A 24,292-nucleotide genomic window follows, 5' to 3' on the forward strand; every position below is an offset into this window, starting at 1 on the left:
AACATGTAAATGGAGAGAAGGGTGGCTTTTAACATTACAGTTTAATAATGTGCAAGCAGTCACTGGACTGATAAAATGGGGTTGACAGAGGATGTAGTTTGTTTATGTGGGTTTTTGTGTTTAAGAAAAAATATTCACAATAAGCCCTGGATTTTACATCTATGTAATCGGTGACTTCCTGGTATAGGAATACCTAGAAAGGAGTAAGACACCTTGATGCCATGTCAAACATCTGTGCCAGGGGACACAGTTTTCAGCTGTTTGCAGCTTCACCAGGGCAAAGTTGTAGTTAACTTCTGCAGACCTGTCCCGTGAGGATGCTGATATTGAGAGTGCAAGGAATATGATCCAGAAAAAAAAAGAAATGTAGTTTAAGGGTTCAAAGGAGGACACTGATGTAGTTAAGCAATATGAAAGTGAAGAAGCAAGGTATGTTAATGAATCAGAAGGGCAATAGCAGAATTCAGAAGAGCAAAATATTAATTTAGCCATGATAGTTCTAGTGCTCTTCTAGAAAATATGCCACCGGGCCTGTATTTTTTTTGCATTCAGATTTATTGAAGTACTTTTCTTTAGGAATGGCTGCAGGGTTTATTTTTGCTGTTCAGGTATGCAGAGTGTAGAACTAGCACTGATGTACAATGTGATTGATAGATATATGAAGTTTTCCAAGGAAAGAAGACTTAACTAATTTCTGCCTTTCATGTCACCACCTTCTTCAACTCATTCCCCATTTACAGCCAGATTTGACAGAAGAGTAGAGATTTCAAAGACTCCTGTCATTGCCACAAGGAATAAAGAAATATTGTCCAGATAGAAAAGACATACCTAAATTAATACTCCCTCCCTAATCCCTGCTGAGGAAGATGCAGTTAGATTTGCATTTCTTGTGCTTCTGGATGTAGTCAGCCTGCTTGTATTTTCCATCAGAGGAGATCAGTGTTACAGCAGGAGGAGAAGAGATTTTTGGAGCTGGAAGGGAAGGGCCATTGCAGGGAAAGACTGTAAAGAAAAGTAGAAGAACCCTGGGAGAACGATGCCCCCAGGATGCTTTAGAGTATGGAAGCTGGTTACAGGATGGGTTGTTCTTCCATGTCATACCCCTGAGGCAACACAGTTCTGAGAAAGTATCTGATCATAAAGAAGGAGTGTTTGGGTTTCATAAATAAAGCAGTTTTTGTGATTCTGTCCATTTAAAATGTTTCTTAAAGCAAAGTAAGGAAAAACATTAGCTGATGTTAGAGACCAGACCACTTAAAAAGAGAACTTACAGTCATAACTAGGAATCTCTGTCTTCTAGGGTAGTTTTTGTCTGCAATGTTGGATTTTTCTGTAAATAACAGAACTGCAGTGCATTGTCATTTTGCATATGAGAAAAACTAATTGTGGTATCCTGACAGATATTTTTAGCTTGGTAGTTATAAAATGAACAGAGGAATCTTCATCTGGTACTGTGGTAGACCTTAAATTCAATTGTTAAGAACTGAAAGAAACCTATTAATTATGCCAACATTTTTACTAAGCCTTTTCATAGCTCTGTAGTATTTTATAATTTTTTCATGCCAAATTTGGCTGACGTTTGTATGATGTTTAGCATCTTTAATTTATCACTACTGTTATGATCTCTTTTAAGGCAGAGAATATGGAAAGCAGGAAAATTATCATGAGTAGAATGAAATGTGTGTAGTGAGAAACCCAAAGCATGGTGCTAGTTTAAGATTTTATTTTTTTTTAAATATCTAATTTTTCTGTTCAATATCTTTTTTGCAACTGAAATTTTGAAGGAGGACATTTCTGTATGTATTGTAATATATACAAGTCATGCACTGCAAAATATACAAATATTTTAGATAACTTTTTTAAAGGTTGTTTTTTAAAAGAGCCAAGTACAACATAAAAGGAAGAGTTTCTGAAATAGTAAAAAGATATAGTTTAATTTAAAATCAGAAATGCAATACATTCTGATGTATTGTGAAGCTTCTTAAAAATATTTTATATACTACACTTTATTCTAAATGCAACACTGGATATCACAATTATTGTGTAAAATCCAGCTTTCCAGACTGAGTATTTGAGAATTTCTGAAGCAAGGCTTTTTGGAGGCAAGGCTTCTGCTTTGCATGGAAAAAAGGCAAAGCAGGAATTACATCAGGGAGATGTGAATGATTAGATGATGATTATGTGTTTTTATTATGATGATGCTCTTACTTTTGTGATACGTTTCACCATATGTGGCCAGGCAACTCATGGAGCTTTATCCAGCTTTGATATTGAGCAGAGTATCTGGGATAGATTCAGGGATGATGCATTACAAAAAAAGAGCTTTGTTCTCTTGCAAAAATAGGTGTATAAAGCTTTTGATACTGTAATTTAACAGAAATACTGAGAGGGTTGTAAAAATAAGTCTCCAGTTCTGAACACAACCAAATGGGTATTGTGATGATCTCGGTTACTGTGGAGCATCAGAGTTGCCTCAGTCTCTGTTCATGCACTTTTCAGCGTGCCTGAGTTGGGGGCTGCAAAGTGCTGATCTGACCTCAGCCAGACTGTTCTAATGCTGGCAGTGGATGTGGGTTTAGAGCTGGGGCATGAGCAGCTCAGGCAGTTCAGTGGGTCATACCTTGCCTGTCACCTCCCATAATTTGATCTTGTTCAATCACTTGCCTGTTGCCTTAGGAAAGGGACCTGCTGTCTTTGGAAAATGAGAGGTCTCCATTTTCTTATGTGGATAATGATTTTGGCAATTAACAGCAAGTGATTCGAGTGCTGTTAATTTCCTAATGGTGTATAAAAGTATATTGTAAGTAGATATGGACTTTTTTTTTAACAACTAAGGAATAGTAATCCAGAGAAGCACCAAGAAACTCTAAGCTCCTGCACAGTCAGGTTTCAGAATGCATTTCTAGTGTATTGGGTGATTAAAAAGATGTCAAGTACAAATGTGTAGTTAAGCCACTGGCTATAGTACCATATAATAATAATATAAATAATTTCCAAGGGAAGACTTTTTTTTTAGTGTGTAATACTCATATTTCTTAAGCTTGTGTTATGTCCAGGTAGTGCTGGCACAGGCCATGATTATGTTTTAATCCTACCATAATTTCATAGAATCGATTGAGTTGGAAAAGACCTCCGAGATCATCAAGTCCAACCGTTGGTCCAACTCCAGTCCCTTTACCAGATCATGGCACTCAGTGCCACCTCCAATCTCAGTTGAAAAACCTCCAGGGATGGGGAATCCACCCCCTCTCTGGGCAGGCCATTCCAATGCCTGAGCACTCTCTCTGGAGAGAATTTTTTTCTGATCTCCAACTTGGATTTCCCCTGGCAGAGCTTGAGCCTGTGCCCCCTTGTCCTGTTGCTGAGTGCCTGGGAGAAGAGACCAACCCCCACCTGGCCAGAACTTCCCTTCTGTTGATTCTTGATTCTTATGCTCATGACTTTTTGCTTACTGAGTTGATGGTTCCTGGAAATGCAGGCAGATATTTCATAAACTTTCTTTGAGCTGTCCTTTATTCTTGTTCTCTGTGTGTTTACATACATGTAAGCTTTGCTTCAGTGCTCTCTTTATGACAGTCATCTTCTCTACTGTTCCATGTGAATCTGCTCATTGATAGTTTTTTCTTCAGGGAATTCAGATAATGTGAAATTTTGTATTGTGTCCTAGAGAAGTGCATTTGAAAACATTCAGAGATTTTACAGGAAATAAAACCAAAGCTGTTGTCTGGAGGGTACATAACTGAGGCACAACTGAATGGTGCCTTAATGGCTGTAACACAATTTCTAGCTGAAATGGAGAGAAACTGCCAATAAACTAGTGTTGAAATGAATTCTTAAACACAGAAACACTTAAAGCTGAGAGTAGAATTGAGAATGCCTGTTTCAGCCAAATTTGAGAGGTCTCAGATACAGTGGTGAAGTTGTTAGACTCTAGAAAAGCAATATTGCTTCTTGTCTGATTTGGCAAGGATGTCTGGCTTTCCAGCTTCCATTTAAAATGTGTTTGCTTCCTCATATTTGCAAACTAAATTTAAAATGTAACGTTTTAGATCCCTACTCATATGAATATTTGATTGTTGCTGTAATGTAATGTGAGGCTGTTTGCTTTTTATTTACATACTGTGTAACAGTTTGTTCTTGTTTAGTGCATGTGACAAAGAATGGCAAAATTATTCTCAGTGTGTCCACTGTTTTAGGTGGTCCTTGCTTTTCATATAAACCCTCCCACATGGATAAAACGTGTCTGAGGTGTTGCTTCTCATATCTTTTTAATATTTTTTTTTATTTATGTCCATTCTTTTCAGCCCAGATTCCTTTAGTTCTAATGGGTCATGAAAGACTCATTAATTGTTTTCTTAAAAGCTGAAGACCACTAAGCAAATCTTCATTTCAAGTTATAAAATAAGAATTTCCTATCAGTTAATATTGGCAAAATAAAACCAATATTTTGTGATGTGTTGGCAGGACAAGCTATTAGTATGCTCATGATTCAAGATGCACTTTGCTTTTGAGTTCTTAATTAGCAAATTGATCAGAAATACTTAAATTTTGATAGCACGTTTGGTACCTTTTTTCAAAGCAGAACTGTGTTGAAAGCTTCTCTGTAGCAACTATGTGTCAGTCCATTGTGATAAATAATCTATGTAACTATTAACTGTTTCTAATTCCTTCAGTTATTGGGGAAATTATTATCTTAACTTTCTAAAAATAATATTTTAGGTGGCCTAAGTGTACTTTTTCCTGGTGTCCTCTATAGCTTTTTTGTTTGTGTTTCCATTAGAATGGTGATGTTTCACATGACAGATAAGCATGATTTAATTTGTTGCCCATCATTTCAGACCTGTAATGATTTTTCTGTATTTGCAATACGAGTCAGATTTAATGCACCATTCACAGTGACTTGCAGGCATTGGGAGTTTTTTACTTTCCTGGTGCAGTTGGATCATTGCAGGCATTTGGATGCACACTTCGGAAATGGCTTGTGGCTTTGTTTCTGAAACACTATTAAATTATGAGGAGTGTAAAGGGGCCTTCATCTGTTCATTTAGATTAGGAAAGTTAAACAGTTTTTCTTGAAGGTTTATTGACAGTTTTCACCTGCTGCCTTAAAACATGTTTGGTTGATGGGGGTTTTTTCCCTAAAATGCCATTTTCTCATAGGATATGTAGAGAAAATGAGTGTTTTCAAGTTGACTGAATAATGAACTTTTCCTCCTATTTAATTTTGCATTCCTTTTTGCTGTTTCTCCTGCAATAGAAAGTGCAGTCTGCTTGTTAACGCACATTGGTTTTAGCATTCAAATAGAAATTGATTGAGGAGAACAAACAGAAATGGTGCAAACAACTGAAAAATGTAGTAAATTGCTCAAAAGCACCATGTGTGCTGTAATGAAGAGAAATACTACCAATTAGGTCCTGTGCTTTTAAAATGTAGCGCCAGCACTCATGATAACTGCTGCAGTTAAGTGCAACAGTGCTTTGTTTTTATCAGAAGCTTTGGAAATGAAATGTAAGCAGCAAACAGGGTTATTGTGCAGCAGGGGGGTTCTGAGTAGAGAATGAGGAGAACACGGCTTTGAACTCCACTCCTTTGCTGGCCTGGGAGATGACAGTGATCACATCAACTTCTGTGACATGGATTTAGTCCTATAAAACACATAAATCTTACCTTTCTTTTGACAAAACCCACTGAGATGTATCCATAAAACGGCCTACACTACTCTTACATTTATGGTGCCAGTTTTGAGACCTGTTCTGGATATTTTATTATTACCATAAAGAAGAGGGTCTTGAAATGGGATGGCATATATTTTTTTAAGGTGAGGGGGTTGAAAGATTAAAGATCTGTAATTAATTGGAGGGAGTGGTGTCATATTTTGAGCAATTATTTTTGTCTTAGAGATTACATATGACATGGGGATCATATCTGTATTTTCTGAGCACTTATTCTGTCAGAGAAGCTACAGAATAAAAAAAAAACAAACAAAAAAGTTGTAGTGTCATACATCATAGTAACCACATGAATCGATCATGTAAAATCACCATCCTCAAAATAAATCTCACTCAAAAGCCTTTTTGACCAGAAATCCCAGATTTCTTGAGAAAACATAATTCTGAAGGCTCCAAGAGCTCTTAAAATTTGCTCCAGGAAGAATTGTTTTAATGGGCAGGTTCCCTCATGTTACCCTTGGTCATAATAAAAAAAGTTGGTCTGGGTCCTCATCTGCAAATGTATTGATAAGATGACAAGGAGTGCCAAAAATGTATAAGAACAGGTCAGGCTGTATTTGTGATGTCAGAGGACCTTTTAGTATGACTGTTTTTATCATCAGGGCTTATGAAATAATATTCTTATTTTTTTTTCTGTTTTGAATGAGTAGTGATGGAGACTTGGCACAGTGCAAATGAGATGGCTCCAGTGACTGCTGCCAATAATGCCACATTCTGATCAAGTTGTTACTTTTCCTTCTGATTCCATCAAGTAAATTGCCCTTTTCTACGGAGTGTTTTGTTTTTCCCCAAGGTTTGTACCGTCAGATGAAAAGAAGAAACAAGGCTGTCAACGAGAGAATGAAACTCTAATCCAGAGAAGGAAGGACCAGATGCAGCCTGGGGGAACTACAGTCAGTGTTACTGTACCTTACCGAGTCGTAGACCAGCCTCTGAAACTTATGCCACAAGACTGGTAAAAACGTTTCTCCTTTACAAAATTTCTTAACCAGGGCAATGCAGAATTTGGATGGGGCCAATAAATTACCACGAAATTCACAAAAAAAATGAAGATACAGATATAAAACTGGATTTGATTAACTGCATAGGAGTCTTTTCCACCAGTGAAAATAATATGAAACTAAACTCTTCCAAAAGGTTGTACAGACTTGCAGCACTCTACATTTTAACACTGTGAGCAGCACAACTAGTTTTATTAGGTTTGTCTGAAATGTTTCAGAAATTCAAATAAAAACGTTCATATTATGTTTTTAGAAAGTTTGTGATACTGTAACATGCAAGTCACTGAACCATGATCTGGGAGAAACCCCTTCTTTCTTGTCTGCTTTCTGAAGGAGAGTCTGTTGGAAGTGTTTGCAGGCCTTCAGCATCTGGCATTCCATCCTCTGTAACAGTTAAAGAGAGAAAATCCATCAGACAGTACAGACTGAACCATGATTCCAGAATTGACTAGAATTCATTGAATTGGATTCCATGATGGCAGTTTACTTCTGAAGGGAACCCTAGTTGGGGACAGAGAATCGTAGATAGTTTCTACTTCTACGAAAAAGCTGGAAATGAATTAATGTGTCTACAGCACATTATTCAGTGCTGTGAAAAATAGTTCTCTCTGTGCAGGAAGATTCTGAAGAAGCATATTTTTGTTGTTTGATATCTTTTTGTTGTTTAATGAAATGCATTATACAGCATTTTTTACTTCTTCCTCGCAAGTGTGAAGATTTTGGATATGGATAATGACATACTTTGTGGTTTTGTAACTTCCAAATTAGATTTTAATGGAGACGAATACTTTGAAAAGGTCCTGTTCCTAAATTAATTGTTCTTTATTTAGAATTTCCACTATTCAGAAATCTGTGGGTTGGAAATCAGGAATCTGGGGATTTGAAATTCTGAATATCAAATAGCACTTAAAATATTTAATGATCAAAGTTTTACAAACCATCTTAGCTGGTTTCTAAAGTGCTTTTGACTAAAGAGATGGTGTGGGGTTTTTTTTGTCTTGGTTTTATCCAAAGGAGCCATTACAAAACCTGCAAAAAAACCCTAAACCACAAAACTTCACTTAGATTGTTCTTTTCCATTTGGCCTTAAGTGGGCTTTATAATGACTTTAGTTGGGGATTAGATTAGAGAGGGAATTATTTGTTGTTTTAGGTAGGAACCATGGTTGGATGATGTAAATGTTCAACAGAAAGACAGATCATATGGGGGAGGTAATTTCTTCTTAAAGGTGTTGTGGGTTTTTTTGCTTTGTTTAATTTCTCTAATATAAAAGCTTCATATTAAGCACCAATTTATTTTCTTAGGCCACAGGTAACGGTTATGTACTCTTACAATAGCTGATGCACTTTGCAGAAATCTAAACTAAAAGTGAACTGTATTCAGGATAAAGTGTTTTAAATGGACACACCTCAGTTTTCAGTGCTGTTCATGGAAGGTTATCTCTAAAAATGTTAGAGCACTTTTTAAAAGCAAAGTCATGATAACCACAAATAAACACTGCTGGAGTTCTTAAAATTGTAACATGAAACACTGAGCTGCATTCTGCAAAGGGACAGAGCAAAAAGTCCAGAAAAATGACATTATTTTTTTTTGTTTTGCTTAACAAAGGAAAAGCAGTTGTGCTGGAGCTGTGGTTGTTAAATGTGCTCTGCTGCTGTTACTCAAATAAGAAGCTATGCTAAGGCACATTTAGGAAACCATTTGATATAAATGTTGGAGGCCATCAACGTGTCCATCCCTTTCTGTGTTCGCAGGGACCGCGTGGTGGCCGTGTTTGTCCAGGGGCCTGCTTGGCAGTTCAAAGGCTGGCCTTGGCTCCTGCCTGACGGATCTCCTGTCGATATCTTTGCAAAAAGTAAGGGATTTATCTTGGGGTTTTTTATTGTGCTTGGGGTTTCTTCAGAGGTGTTGATGCTTATGGCAGAGTACTGCCAAGGTGCTGTTGGCTGCGGGTGGGTGAGCACACAGTGGCTTTGGTGTTCTCACAGACAGTGAATATTAATGTGCCCTCTGCAGTTCTTTTGTTCTGACCTGTAGAAGCTCACAGAAATCTTCTCAGAGCTGTCATCTTTGAGTCAGAAACAGCTAGTGTACAAACTTACTTTCAAGCTTCTAAAAAAAGGCGAGCAAAGTATATTCTAACAATTAATAGATAACAGGTTTACAGGCTGTCTTCACATTCCATTGCTACTTTTAAACAAAGGATTAATCACCTAGTATTCCCCTAAGAAAGCATTAAAAAATGATCTCGTGTCTGATAAAACCTTCAAAGTTTTAAAAAGCTCAAGTTTAAAGTTTAAATTGAGCTAGATTTTAGCACAGTAAAGATATGAACAGTTTTTTTGAGTTCTCTGTGCTGTGCCCAGTGCACTTTGAGCACACTGCACTCCCCTGCACAGTTCACTCCTCTGACAGTGAGGTGGATGATAATATCTAAGGGATCTGTCAGCTTCTCTTCTCTGTTGCTTCAGTGTGGAACTACCTTAGAAAATAGACCTTTTGATAGTGTCCAGTGGTTTCTGGTTTTTAAAAAAACAACAAACCTAAACCAGTGCATACACACAAAGGAAAAAAAAACCAAACCAAACAAACCAAAACCCACCTTAGTTCAGCCTGTCATCTTCTGGTCCACTGTGATGAGGAAACAGGTTCAATCAGGCTTTATGTGTGCACCTATTTGGTATGTGAAACAGAATCTGGAAAGAGAATGCTAGTTTGGTAAACAGCAAGGGAAAAACCCACTGGTGGGACAGAAAGCTAAGGATGGGTCTGTGAACAACAAAATAAAATAGGTCACTTAAGGGGGATTGAGACTAAAAAGAGAAAGAGTGAAAGAGCATGAACGTCATCATAAAAGAAGTACACCACTGGAGAGAGCTTAACAAAAGAGACTAATGGAAGAAGAAAATAACACTTCAAAGTCAAGATACAGAGAAAATAGGAACTGTGAAAAGCAAAACCAAGAAAAATGCAGTGAAATATTTAAGGTCTAGCTAGCAGTTGCATGCTGCTTCCTGTTCTAACATTTGGTATGTTATATAAATGTATAGAGGGCTGTAGGAATTGTTCTGGCATGTATTGACATCTCTGGTCTTTGCTGTGGCAAAGTTCACAGTCACAGCCCACACAGTTCAGTCTGAAGGGGTGCAAATTCTTATGTTTTTCAAGTACAAGAAGGATATCTGGTTTTACTCTACTCATACACTGAAATGGGCCTTTTTTAATTTTAGAATTACATTCTGTTGCTTCAAAGGAAGGTATTTTTAAAATACTTCCCTGGTAAAGACTATGACTTTTCCTAGTGACTTACCCCTCAAACAAAAACAGGTAAAAGAAAGGAACACATCCAATTGTATGTGTTTAATTTTACCTGAAGACACTGCTTTGCTGTATTTATAGTGTTCACTAGTCTTCATAAATGTGGTTTCTGGGTTTGTCCTGAGTAACAAATATTCAGAGCTTATCACTGTCATGTTGGAAAACCAGCAGGTAGCTTAGTGTAAAGAATTCCTCAGTAAAATTTGTATTAGGTCAGAGCCTGTAATGCTGGTTGTATTTGTTCAATTGCAATGTCACGTAGCATTTTTTTAATTGAGTCTCTAAAATTGTTCTCTTTAATTTTCTCTACACGTGGTCTGAGTATTCAGTGTTCCTGTAGAAAACAAACTTAATTTCTTATCTGCAAGTTAATGTTTGAGATGAAATTTTGAATGATGTCACTTTAATGAACAAATACTTGATTTTGAATACCATTTTAAGTCCTATTCCAGGAGCACATCAGAGCTCTTTAATAGTGACTTTTTTCAGTTTCAGTAGTGGATTGTCTTTGGCTCAATAACATTTCACCTTAATGCAGAGTATTTGTCAGGTGTTGATTAAGTTTTCTGTAAATGCATGGCCCCAGTATATCTTTATTTATTTTCTCTGGAGTTATTTGAATACAAGCAACATTGTGCAGCAAAGATGATGTTTGTGTATTCTTAGTTTTCATTCACAAAGCTCGGAAATGTATCTGACAGAGCTACAAGCGAGATGATAATTTCTCTTCAGTTTGTTAGCTGAAAAAAAAAAAGCTAATTTCACATGGCAATCTTCTAGGAAGTTCCTTGATAGATCAGGAAAAAGGAACTGATTTTTTTAAATTATTATTTTTTACCTATTTTGGCCATTTAGCTGAAACTGTAGGTGAATTCTGTGGAAGGCAAAATGAGGAGTGTGGTATTATAAAAAAAAACCAACCATGACATTAACTGGTCAAATGCTTCTCTTTTACTTTATCAGTACTACTACAATCATCAAATTGGTTATCAGATAGGAATTGTACAAGACTTAAATACTTGGCTTTTAATGCTGACTGTGTAAATAATTGTGCTTTACATAGTTCAGATATGACAGTACTTCCCAAGAGAAAAATAACAGTTAATAGTTTACCATTTTTAACTGAGTACTAGATCAGGGAAAAATGGCAGTTACTGAATTTTTCAGAATGCTTCATGTAGCCTTTGAGGGGTCACACTGGCATTCTGCTGTCAGTTCTGAAACTTGGACTTCCATGTAGTAGCCAGGCTTCCATCTCAGTGGTCTCAGAAATACCTTTTTAAATTATTTTTATATCTTTGAGATTTTCAGAAAGAACGTCTTTGTTTCTCAAAGAAAATGCACTTGAATTGGCAGTGGGTTTCTGCTTTTCTCCTGGAATCTGTGCATCTAAAAATAGGGGCTGCCCTTTCCCTTAAACCTGTAATAGCATGAGAACCACTGACCACTATATTTAGCTCAGTGCCATTTAGTAACTAGTTGACTTCCTTGGGTTATGGGCTCATTAATTTTGCGCTCAGGCTTCATTCTGAAAAAAGAGTGATGGGGTGGGAATTTTCCTTGACTAATACAAAAGCACTGTGAAGTCTTCATGTTTATACACTAAATGATTTCCTTTTTTCTGTAGTTAAAGCTTTTCATCTCAAGTATGATGAAGTCCGCCTGGATCCCAATGTACAGAAATGGGATGTCACAGTGTTAGAACTCAGCTACCACAAAAGACACTTGGACAGGCCAGTATTTCTGCGCTTCTGGGAAACTTTGGACAGGTATGTTTCCTGCTGAAAATCCCTGATGCTCATGATTTTATGATGTTTGGTGGGAATTAAAAGTTCTGGCATCAGGGGAACTGTATACAATTCAGACATCTGAACAATGTTTTAGCTTGAAGATATTGCTTGTTTTGATCTTCCCTGATGACACAGTTAATAAAACATAGTGGTATATATTTACAGACTGTTAATAATAATCTCCAAAGTGTAATAAGTGTGTATTTAAGGGGGGGGGGGCAGTTACCATTAATCATTGATTAGTGCCATGATTCCCCATCTCCCTTCAGGCGCAAGGCAAGGAATGGAGGACAGTCCAGGTGCTGTAGAGTTTTCCTTTGTTCCTGCAGCTCTCAGCTTACAAGCTCTCCTCATTCTCTCTCCACGTCATAACAGTCTAGAAAAGTTGACAAACTACCTTAAGATAAAGTGCCACAAAGATTGTCTTATGCTGATGCCCCTGAGTCCACAGCACTGGGTAGAACAACTCAAAAAAGACATGTCACGTAATCAGTTTTGGACTGGTGATTCTTCTGTATCTCAGGGTCCTTCTGAGTATTTAGCCCTGCCTTCTGTGAGAAGTGAGGAGTGGGGGAACAGCAGCAGCTTTGTGAAGAGCAGCTTTGCTTCTGACTCTGCTTGTTGGTGGTTCAGAACCCTCCTGAATCAGAAGTTCACTGCAATTACTTTTTCATGTTGTATAGAAGAAACTTTATTATGAAGCAGTTGAGAAATATTGAGGGAGGAAAGAAGCCCATGCATTTCATGAATGTTTAATCTTTTCATGTTGATTGCACAGCAAACTGTTTGAGAGATTGAGTGAAAAAGAAAAATCCTGTGGGAATTGTCAAAATAATTCCAATCATCCAACTTGCTATGGCTTCCTATTTAAAGGTCTCAGATAAACAATATATCTGAACTCTCAGATTGAACTAGTTATCTTGAACAACAGTCTTTCAATGTTAGAAGTCATTTGATGGCTTGGAAAACATGAATTTTCTTGAAGGCAAGCTTTTAACTGACTGTCATTTAGTGGGAAAAATTCTGTACGTAATACAGAGCTATATGTTGCTTAAGATGTTGCATCTCTCTGGCAACTTTCTGCTTCTCTCGGAATTCTGTTTTAACAATGTCTGTGTTTTATTCCTGAGAATAAAACTCCCATAAGTGCCACAAGGGTAGTAATATTGCCTTGTGTTAATTTTTTTCAGGTACATGGTAAAGCACAAATCTCACTTGAGATTCTGAGTCCTTCAACTGCCATTTGTTTCCTGAAGTATGGATTGAGAAAAATGGAAGGGCCTCCAGTTTGGAGACCAGAGCTCGCACTATATGATATGTCAAGAACTTTACAAATGAGGAAGGGTCACAGTTTAAACTTTTTATAAAATCTTGTTTGGATGATTCATGCTATGGCAGGTTGATACCTGTTGTTATTCAGAAGCAAAGGGGTTTTGCTTAAAACTATTTTTTTAATGTTGTTAGCCTTCTAGTCTGCAATCCAAATTGTATATTTTGATAGCAGCAGTTTCTTCTCTGTTTTGTTAAATTAGCCACATTTTTAAATAATGTGTTTTGTTCCTTATTAGAAAATAGATTGATCTCCACTGCAGGTTCCCAACGTGTGTGTGTGTGTGCGCGCGTGCGCACAGGGTGTGTATATACGTGTGTGTGTGTGTGTGTATATATATAATGTATAAAAAAAAGTTATAGACACACTGACGCACACATAGATGTTACCAGGCTTTCTAAACCACTTAGCTTCTGAGCTTAGTTTTGGTTTTATTTGCTTATTGTTTCACTTACTGAAAATATTTTGTTGTGAATGATATTACATTTTAGTCAGTAGGACTTGCAAAAACTGAGCAAAGTGAAAGTTGTTTTGGATAAATCAAATTGTCAACCTGTATATGTATATTCTGTCAGTCTTTGTTGAAAAAGGGAAGATGAAAAATCTAGAAACACTTTTTTTGGATTTGTAATGTCCCAGTTTACTAAATCTTTAAACTTTATTATAGGAGTACCTTCAAGTCGTGTTAACTTTTAATTGCCATTCTCCACACACGTCTCTTTATTTAAACTGAACGTATGCATGTGTACATTCCCATCTAGCAAATACCTTTGCATATGAGTCTAAATGTTACCTAGATTAAACAATGAATAGAGGAGGACAGAGTTGGATTTTTTTTTTCCTAAAACAGCCACCACAATGAATGAATAATTTTAACTTCTTTGTATTTATACCTCTAATACCTCCTCCAATACTATTGTCTTGTGACAAAAATAGCCCAGACTGCCTACAGGAGTTCTAGTTTTCTGAGCTGAGTGGCTAATACGGCCTCCTAACAGTCCTGTGTTGGAATGGAAAATGAGCCTTCTCCAATTACCAAAGAACAGATTTACTTCATCTGAAGTATAAGTGAGGCCTGAAGACCCTGGTATTTGTACCAATTTACAGCATCTCTGTATCTATTAATAACATTTAGTTGATGTTGCATACCAGTGAATGTAGAGAATGATCAAATACTGTAACACCTGCATGATTTTTTTTCTGGGATAGAAAATACATGTTTATATTCCTGTTCTTGAAATTCCAAACCATGTTTTTTTAATATACTTTACATTTAAGGTTTGACAAAAATAAAATGTTCTACCTATTCTGTTTTAGTTTTGCTTTTATTTGATGTTAACTTAATTTTTAGTAAAATCCAATGGCACATCTCCTTAAGAGGTTTTTAAAAATGTGCCTTAAATTTATGAGGACTGTGAGGTCTGACTTTTAGTTGTATGTTTCCATCCCTGTTATTTTGAGACTGTATTTTCAAATGGTCTTAGTGGAAATGTAAAAACTCACCAAACAAAAATGTAAAAAGTCCACCAAACAAAACCTCCAGTGATTCCCAAGATTAGAAGCAGCTGACACTGGATTTTGAACAGACTCTGCATGGTGACTGAGAAGAAGAGGCACTACAGAACTACCACAATGTTGCTTTTTGTATGGGCAGTTGATCAATACCAAGTTATGTGTTTTCCCTATACTTAAACTTATTATAAATGTATAAATGTCATACCAGAGTGGGCTAAAACATTGAGTGTTTTGTTTTAACCTGTATGATGACTACCAAAGCTGTGATGGCCACCAACACAGCAGTTACTACCTTTAGGGAGTGCTTCAATTTAGGGTTCATTAAATGCATTAAATGGTGGGATATCATGTATGCATTTTTTAAGTTGAACATTTCCAGTTAGAAATGTAATTTTTTTCACACTTAATCAGTGCATCATGGTCTGTGCAGTTTTAAAGAGAGTTCTCAGCAGGCAGCAAACTTAAAAAGCAAATTCTGAAGAAATGCATCTTTGTGTGCACTGTGACACACAGAGCACAGAGTGGGCTTGCAAGGTTCACTTGTGTTTTCAATGCATGTGTAATCCCAGATCTAATATTGTATACAAGAGATGGTTTGATTTAGATGTAAATTTATTTATGTATTGGGAGTAACTCCTCTGGAACTAGTGAAGTTACATGGATGTGGAACTGGCAGAAGAGCAACATCCATGAAATCTTGGTATGAACTGTACTGGTTTTTATGGGTTGAGCACAGACCTTTAAAATCTTAGAATTTTGTACTTGCAAGCAGTTTGTGACACAAGTTATAAAATATGTATTTGTGAAGGAGTTGGCACCTGATGGTGTATATTTTTGTCAGTCATAAAAGTAGTGATGTTTATAAAATGAGCCATTTTGCAATCAGATTCCTGCTGACATTATTGGAAGTTTAATTAGGTTGTCAGAATAGCATTCCTGCTGCCTTCATAAATAACTGCACATAGATTATGAAACTACTTGGACTTAAAAATTTAGCCTTACAGCAGCATTTTGCAGCACAGCTGGAATTTTAGACACTTATGTTATGCTTAATTTATCTACAAGTTAATGTGGAGTAATAAAGAAAACGGATACTAAGAGCTGGGGAAGCTGGAGGTTGAGACATCTGTTTTAGTGAGCTGCATTCTTATTGCTGAGCAAATTGGACGCACTACTTAAAGGTGTATAAAGTGTATAAATTGTACTCAATTAAAATGTATAATTATAACTGCCCTCACTAGTTTATTGAACAGTAGGATTATGCTAGCATGGGAATTGGGTATCAAATTGTCTGTTTCTATTAAACATATTAAGATATCTTAAGTGTCATAACTCTCTGCTGTTTCATAAGGACAAGATGAATGAGATGAAACAAGATAAAACAACTTGAAAACTTGGTTTGAAGTCTGATGTTGGGCCCCTGTACTGTCAGCAGGTGGTTATTTCTCTTAGAAACAAGGTTAGTGGGGCCAGTAGATGTATCTGAAGTAATGATTTTATATTAAAAACTAAAATACCTGTGATTTATGCAATTTGAGCTTTTGAATGTTAACCTGAACAAAGCAGACAAAAGCGGAATTTTTTATAAGGTAAAGTAGGGCAACTGCAGGGACTTGCATACCTGAAGAAACTGCAGATCAGCATCCTCAGCTGAGGCTGAGCTATTTAGCTATTACCTGGACATTTTTGTAGGAAGATGGTTTCACAAATAGGTACTAAAGTCAGTGCTTGAGTTAGACAATTTATGGAACAGTTCTGCAATGCTGTAAACCTTTTTATTTCTGAATACAGAAGAAGAAGTAGATAGCAAATTGTGTGCTAAGTTGCCCTTGATCATAAGTTAAACCATTATGTTATATTTGACATATCAGCCTTTATTGGAACAGCAAATTTGGTTTTGGCTTTCATTTGCTATGCAGTTGGCATATAAAATACTGCCATTCTCTACAGGGACATGCAAAAATAAGTTTTATTAGTACAGCTTTTATTCTTTTGCTGGTGAAATATGCACTTAGTTGCTAATTCCTGTGAACACTATACAAAAAAAAAAAAAAAGCTGATCAAAATTAATGGCTTTAGTGGTTTTAAAATTTAATGTCATGAATGCATTTTAATTCAAAAGCCATAACTAATGCCAAGTACTTTATTAGAGCAATGTGTTCATGAAAAATTAAAATCCCTGCCTGAAGAAACTGCTGGCCAAGTAGGTTACAGTTCAGCTAATCTGTGGAAAAATGTGCCACAAACGGGAATCTCGTAATGTTGTTGTCTGAGTTGCTCATTTGTGACTGAACTGATTTTTTGAAGGGAGTTGGTAGTTCTACTTTCTTTTCTGAACAGTTTTGTACTTCAGTCACAGCTGTGTAGTTTTCCTTCTTTGGTTTGGTTTTACCCCAAGACTGTTTACATGATATGAAAATTCTGAGGCAGTGATAGAAAACAGATGACTGAGCGTGAAGTTGTTTTAGTGGAGCTCAGGCATTTGGCAAGGATAAAGATGGTTTCTTAATGGAACTGTGATCCAGTGGGTAACATTTGATGATCCTTGTGGGTCCCTTCCAGCTTGGGATATTCTGTGGTTGTCCAACTGTCGTTGACTTCCCTGTAGATCATTCTCAGTGGTGATGGTATCACAGAGGGCAGGTTTGAGGATAATGGGATTTAATCCTGCAAAGTCCATTGATAGGTGGCACACAGTGGGAGGCTGTCCATCCACTGATTTACTGTGCTAATTTTTCTTTAAACAAAATTTTAGTAATTTCTAATAAGAATGCAAATGCAAAGAACAATCTCAAATGTTTTGAACTTTATTGCAGAGACCAGTTCACATGTAAAAATGAAGCTATGGGGTGATACATAAAATCTGTAAGAAAATATCTTGGGTTATGTTTTTTATTTGCAAAGTAAATACTTTGGGTATATTTCAAATTCAAAAAAAATGTTCACTTGCCTCGTGGGGTTCCTGCATGTATCATGAACACTGTCAGAGGTGAATCTTTGGCTGCAGTTGTTTGAAAGTCCGTAGATTATATATGGCCTAACTGTGTCAATAGGCTCAAATTTTAATAGTTGTTTTGAAGGTTTGAGTTCAAATGACATTTCAGAAGAACCTAAGGGAGACAGGCACATATTGAAGGAAAGAGAAGACCAACTTTTCATGGAGCTAAACCTTTAAACTCTCACATAGCAGTCATAAACTTGTGTTTAATGACTGTTTCAATAAACCTTAAATTTTTGAGTATATCTCGCCACATGACCTATTATTTAAGATCTGGACTATATTATTCATGTACAGAGTTATAGTTTAGCATAAGCTGAAGTTCAGCTTTTGAAAATTCTTAGGAAAAGTATCTTGAGGACTTTCAGGGGTGGGATGTCTTTCTAAATGGAACAGTCAAGAAACAAACAAAAAACCCCGTGTTTCTTGTTCTTGTCAATTAAGACCAAGTTTTGAGGTTTTGAACATAAAAATACTGAAGGCATACTAACTGTTAGTATTTCCTTAATTACTGGTAAGTCTGTAGTTATTCTCCGAGGATCTTAAACTGTAGAATTCTCAAGTTACCACAGATAAGTGTTAGGTGCAGAATGATTATCCCAAGTTCCAAGTTAAGTCATTCCTAAGCTGAGACAGAACAAAATCTAAACACCTAATTACCTGACAGCCTTTGTTCACAGCTGGCAAATGATTTAAGGAGCACCACACTAGTTTTCTCTGTTACTGATTTTGTGACAGATCTAATTAACAGAATTATGAACAGTGAAGAAAACATGCTATTGGTACTTGTTTTCCAGATGCTATTCAACACTTGTAATAGAGCTATTTACAATTTAGTGAGAATTGTGAGGTGACCTCAGCAACTAATACTAATCCCAAGAGCAGAAAGTGCATCTGATTGTTTTCTGGGGCTGTGAGTTATCGATAAAGTTTGCAGCTGCCCTTAAAAAATTCAGGTGGTCCCAGAAAGTCACTGTTGCTGAACAACACAGCACCTCACCAGCTGCCTCCTTCTGTGTAGTGGGACAGCTCAGCTGAACCTTTTCTCAGTTGAATTGTTCCTACTCCCAATGCCTGCAGTGAGGAAGATGATCTTATACAAATCCCCTTCTGTGGAGCTGGTTTGGGTTGTCTATAAGGAATTCTTCAGTATGTAATTCTTGAGAACAGCTGTCATGATTTATCTGATCATAACATGCTAATCAAGGTATGTCTCTGGGTTTTAAAAAGACACAACCCAGGGAATGAAACTACTGAGCAATTCTTATGAGAAGTATCACTGCTGAAGCTTTGTGAATAGCACTGGTGTTAGAGTGCAAGAGGGATACAGTTTTTCCAGACTGTCATGTCGAGCCACTTTGCATGGTAGATGTTTTCAGCCACTCATTGACTGACTTTGTTGCATCTTGTCTGAAACTTAGATTGCAAGTTCTACTGGAGAGAGGACATATTTCTATTCTGTAATAAAACTTGTATGAAAGAGCTTTTGTTTTATACACAGTGGAAGCAATTAGTCTGGTTGTTGAAAAGTTGATTAATAGGAAATAATGGGACTAAAGATGAAAAAAAAACCTCAACAACCCCAAACAAAAAAAATCACAACAAACCCAAACAACATAGAAAAACTTCCTAAAGTGAAATTACTAAACTGAAATAGTTTTGCAACTCATTGTGAAGTCTGTATAGAACAAATTTATTCTGTGTTCAGTGGATTAACACCATAAATTGTGTTCCTAGTAATCTTGTTTTGCCTTTATCAGATTGAATGATCCACAAATTCATTCAGTGGTGTAAAATCCCTCTTGAATTTGATTGATTTTCACTTTTAATTTTGTTTTTTTTCTGGTTTAGATCAGTACCTGTTGGTCTGTTGATCTACCCTTTTCTTTTTCCCAAATATCAAGGCAGCTGGGTGCTCTTGCAAGTACCAAATTAAGTACAAAATTACAGTGAATTTTGTGTTTATGTGCATATACATTCACTTTACTGTTCCACTGAGAAATGTGCATCCGTCATGAGGCGCATTGTCATTTTTTACATCATTACTTTCGTAATGTAACAAAATTAAAATCTGGAGTTCTCCATATGTTGAAATTCTTTTCAGAACACATTTGACACTTGGCCATACAACACGAGACAATTATCAATATTGTAACTGAGCTACGTAAGAAATTCTGGGTAAGGAGAGCTCTGCATTTCATAACTTGTGTCTCAGGAGGCTGATTTTTACATGAGGAGACTGAAGGTGACTGTGTTCTCCAGCCATCCCCAAAAGTAATAAATAGCCTTTTGAGAACTTCAGGAGAATAAAATCTGCCAAAAATCTTCGAAATGCATGGAATATATCAGGGATTTACCCATTTAATATGAGATGCTCCTGAAATGTAACACAAGTATCTTTAAAACACTTATCCATCGCAGTCTACAAGTCAAAATGGCAATAAATTCACCATCACTGGCCCAACAATTCATTGTGCAATTCTTGTGTCTTTGAATGTTTCTCCGCTGCAATGGTGATTTGTACTATTACATCAGGGATTAGTATCTTCAGATGTGTTACCAGTCCCATCAGGGGAGGAGGTGGGTATAAATATTTTCTAATTTTCAGCTCCTTTAAATAAACAATATCTCTTGAAATGAATTATGTCCAGTGCAGGTGATAGCATAACTGGGAAGAGTTACATAATTGGCAAATGGGAAGGTAAGTGGATTATGGTTGTTGCTTAGTAATGGCATTTAGGGGACACAGCAATATGAATGCACAAGAAGTGCATTCTCACACTGCCTCAACCCATAGCCAGATTTTCTTATCTCCTGTCCATTTGTCTTTCACAGCATTTACTTCCCATTGTTCTCCAATCTTTGTACCACATTCTATTTCTGTAAAAATAACTCAGCTGACCAGAGCTATATTGGTAACCTTGTAAACAGTCACTGACCATATCATATCCACGTCAAAAATTTTTCTATAGTAGTAAAACATGAAATAAAGTTTATATCTGAAATACAGAGATAAATGTCCGGTTTTCTTTAATGCAGCCCTTAATGTTCCATACCACACTTAACAATGCAGTGTATGGCATTGTCTGCAGACTGAAAGACTCCTTAAAAACCAGCAACAACCTTGAAGCTTTTAGCATGAAGACAGAGAAACGGGGGTTCTGCTGTGTCATAAAAGAACAACAAGGTGAGGAGGTTCAGGACCATCAAAGGAGTCGTATTTCTACAGTGCCCACAAGCAATCATGATTTATCACAGCTTAACTTTATTTTCCTTTAGTTTTATGCTCTGGGGCTTAGATGAAGTGATAAGTAGATTCTCTATATCTGTCAGGAAAAGGCTATATGGAAACTTTTAGGTTAAGATTTATATACTAAAAAAAGATCCTTTTTTTGTCATGCCATTTCCTTTATTAGAATGTGCAACTGAAACAATCTTAATGAAGTAGTCGCCTGACTCAGCTAATTATGGCATCTTTCCCTGGGTAAGCTCGCTGACCCTGCAAAACCTTATTTAGGTCATGAGGTAAATTGACATAGCTTTTACTTTAGCTGAATATGTAGTTAATAACTGCTAAGGACAGCAGCTTTTCTACTATTGGAAATTGATCACAATGTAAAAAAATATTTTGAAATTAGGATGCAGGTGTAGGTCACACATGCGTGTCAGAAAGCAGCAGCTTGCATGGGACTGTGTTCATTGTGCATCAGAAATGCCACAGCATGATTGATATAAATGAAACTGTAAAGCACTCATTTTGAGATGGATTACTTGGAATCTTTACATTTTCCAGAAATTCATTGCTTTTGCCCAATGACACTGGTGTTTGATAACTTCTTTGCCTTCCTGTGAAGGTAGTAAGTCCAAACATCATATCATGTGTGCCTGGAAGGCAAAAATGCTGTCTGCTGGAGAGTGTGAATGATTGCTGTTGACTTATGCTTCTAAATGTCATGCCTTGTGCCCTTCACAAAGAAATTCTCTGCTATTAACTTCTACCTTCCTGCTACACCCCTTTTAACTAATTATTTGTAGTAAATTGTGCATCTTTCAACAGAATGATAAACCTGATTTACTAAACGTACAGGGTAAAGTGCAAAGTCTAATATAATTATTTGTGTCATGCAGAGCTAATACGATTTTCCTGTAATTTTTCACAGATGTCTTTTTAACTATTATGCTTGAAAAAGAGCAAGGGAGAAAGAAAATTAATGATTCTAGATCAAGTATTTCCAGTGTTAAAGTAAGTTTATCTCAAATTAGATGTGGAAAGTCTACATAGCATGCAACAAGAATGGAAGCAAACTGAGCAGAGAACATTGGGGGTTTCTGTGGGAACATCTTCATCCAAACTGCAGCACCAATGGAGGTGCACCCTTTGAGGATACTCTGGACTCTGCATAAAATGGTCACAAATGAGCAATTTACATTTCTGAAAAAAGATCAGGAAACTTAATTCAGTTGCTGTGGAAGAATCTTAAGCCTTCAGTGCAAGTGAAAGGGCTGTAGTCTCACCCTACAACTTGAACTTCTATTACTACCTAGTAGCTTCTTGAGTTTTGGAGGGTCGTTTTGTGGCCAGTGTAAGCCCTGCTAACTAATGCTTTTGGGAACTTCTCTGTTGTATAAAACTATTTTTAAAATCGAGGTTGTATATTTAGATGTTCAGTGTAAACAGATTACTTTGTTGTCACCTTTCAGAGGTACAGATATGTTTTGTGTTAGTTTTTTCTCTGGAAAAATGCAATTAAGTTTGGGTTGGTTTGTTTTCTTTTGTTTATACAGTATGTTTCTCCTGTGTTGACTCTCCATCTGACTTCAGTGGTGTTTATTCATCACTGGGAAGGAAACAAACACGGGTTTTTTGAAAGTCCAGGGATGATCCTTCTGTGTTTTCCAGTACCTAAAAGGTAGCTGAAGAGGACTCGGTAGTTCTTCACTGAATGCACGGTGAGAGAGTAAGAGGGAACAGGAACAAACTTCTTCAGGGGCAGCTCTGGACTAAGGAAAAGAAAAAGTCTTCATTAGAGCAATTCGGCACAGTAATTGGTTGCCCACAAAGTGGTAGAAAATTCTTTCCACATTGGAAGTGCTCAGACTTGGCCTAAGGGGGTCTGGGTGACCTGGCCTGTGGCCCTGCTTTTAAGGGGAGGCTGGACCTGGGGGTCTCCAAACATCTGGGTTTTCCAGGAGGCCACAGATCTCCCAAGTTGTCTTCTTACTATCTCATAGTGTTTTTAAAGACCACTAATCATTCCTGTATCTAGGAAGTAAAGTGTACATCTATATGTACAGTGTGTCATTCAATAGTAGGACCCAATTAATCATATACCTCTCTTTAAATGAAAGTGTCTAAACTTTGTGCTGGTTCCTTACCATGTCGGGCTTCCATGCCCACAAACTGGTGCTTACTTGGGAAAGCACCTCAGAACCCGCCTGATTCAGGTGCCCTGGGACTCACCTGCCTCAGGTGCCTCAGGGCATCTCCCTGCCCTGCTCTGCCCCGCCCTGCCCCGCCCCTCCCTCAGGTTCCTCAGGGCACCTCCCTGCTCTGCCCTGCCCTGCCCCGCCCCTCCCTCAGGTGCCTCAGGGCATCTCCCTGCTCTGCCCTGCCCTGCCCCGCCCCTCCCTCAGGTGCCTCAGGGCATCTCCCTGCCCTGCCCTGCCCCGCCCCTCCCTCAGGTGCCTCAGGGCACCTCCCCTCACCGCCCTGCCTCAAGTACCTCAGGACCTCTCTCTCCCCTCCTGTACCTCAGGACCCCTCCCCAGGAGCTGCAGCCCAGCCCTGGCTTGTCCCTCCTTCACAACACACTGACCCTGCAGCCTCCCCAGCGTTGTTGGCAAGAACAGGGTTACTTTTGCTCTCTGTGCCCCATTTCAGGGTGAGGCGCCTGGCCGGGCAGCAGGAGGTGCTGGGGGCCAGAGGACAGAGGTGAGTTTCGGTTGCCTCCTCAGTTTAATCAGTCTGTTCATAATCAGCAGGAGATGGTGGTATTTAAATGTTGTTCTGAGTAATCTTCTAGTAATGGCCAGGATGATTTTCTTATGTAAATATTAACAGTCAAGTTTATTTGCTGATTGTTTTCCCCTGCTAATTAGCAGCATTGCTTAATTCACAGCTATCTCAGCTTATACAGAAAAGCACAAGAGTTGCTTCATATCTTTTCCATATTCAGATGGATAAAGTTGCCCCTTTTAATGTAGACTAAATATAAGCCTGTACCCATAACAGTGGTTTGGTTGGTTTTGTTGGGTTTTTGGGGTTTTTTGTGGCTGCCTTTCTTCAAGTGTTAGCTGTGGTTTTTTCCTTGCTCTTATCAAACAGCCTCTTTGCTTATCAGTTTCTTTCCTTGAGTCTCTGAATGAATTAAGTCAGTTTAACATGGTTTTTTCCTGTTTCAGGTTCTTGTGGGAGACTTCTGTTTGTCTCTGGCATGGTAAGAGGGTAATCTGATTTTTTTACATCTGAGGCATAGTAGTCAGATGTAACAGGCTCTGCCTGTTACCTTCCTAGTTTAATTTAGGGTATTCCCCTTCTTCCCCTCCCACTGAAGATATTGACTGAGGCAGGACCAAAAGTGGCTTTGATGGTTAAGGTGTGACACGGGGC

The 24,292-nt window shown here is 37.6% G+C and overlaps 1 protein-coding gene across 1 annotated transcript in view; it reads left to right on the forward strand.

Annotated features, from left to right (window-relative positions):
* CDC73 (cell division cycle 73) overlaps positions 1–20,669 on the forward strand; it is a 111,334-nt gene extending 90,665 nt beyond the window's left edge. The window contains exons 14-17 of the mRNA XM_071565138.1: positions 6,524–6,685; positions 8,486–8,586; positions 11,677–11,818; positions 13,030–20,669. Coding sequence (XP_071421239.1) covers positions 6,524–6,685; positions 8,486–8,586; positions 11,677–11,818; positions 13,030–13,066 — 442 coding nt within the window. The 3' untranslated portion in view covers positions 13,067–20,669. The remainder of the gene's footprint in view (positions 1–6,523; positions 6,686–8,485; positions 8,587–11,676; positions 11,819–13,029) is intronic.
* Positions 20,670–24,292: the final 3,623 nt, after the last annotated feature.

This window comes from Pithys albifrons, chromosome 10 (assembly GCF_047495875.1).
Source record: "Pithys albifrons albifrons isolate INPA30051 chromosome 10, PitAlb_v1, whole genome shotgun sequence".
Lineage (NCBI taxonomy): Eukaryota > Metazoa > Chordata > Aves > Passeriformes > Thamnophilidae > Pithys > Pithys albifrons.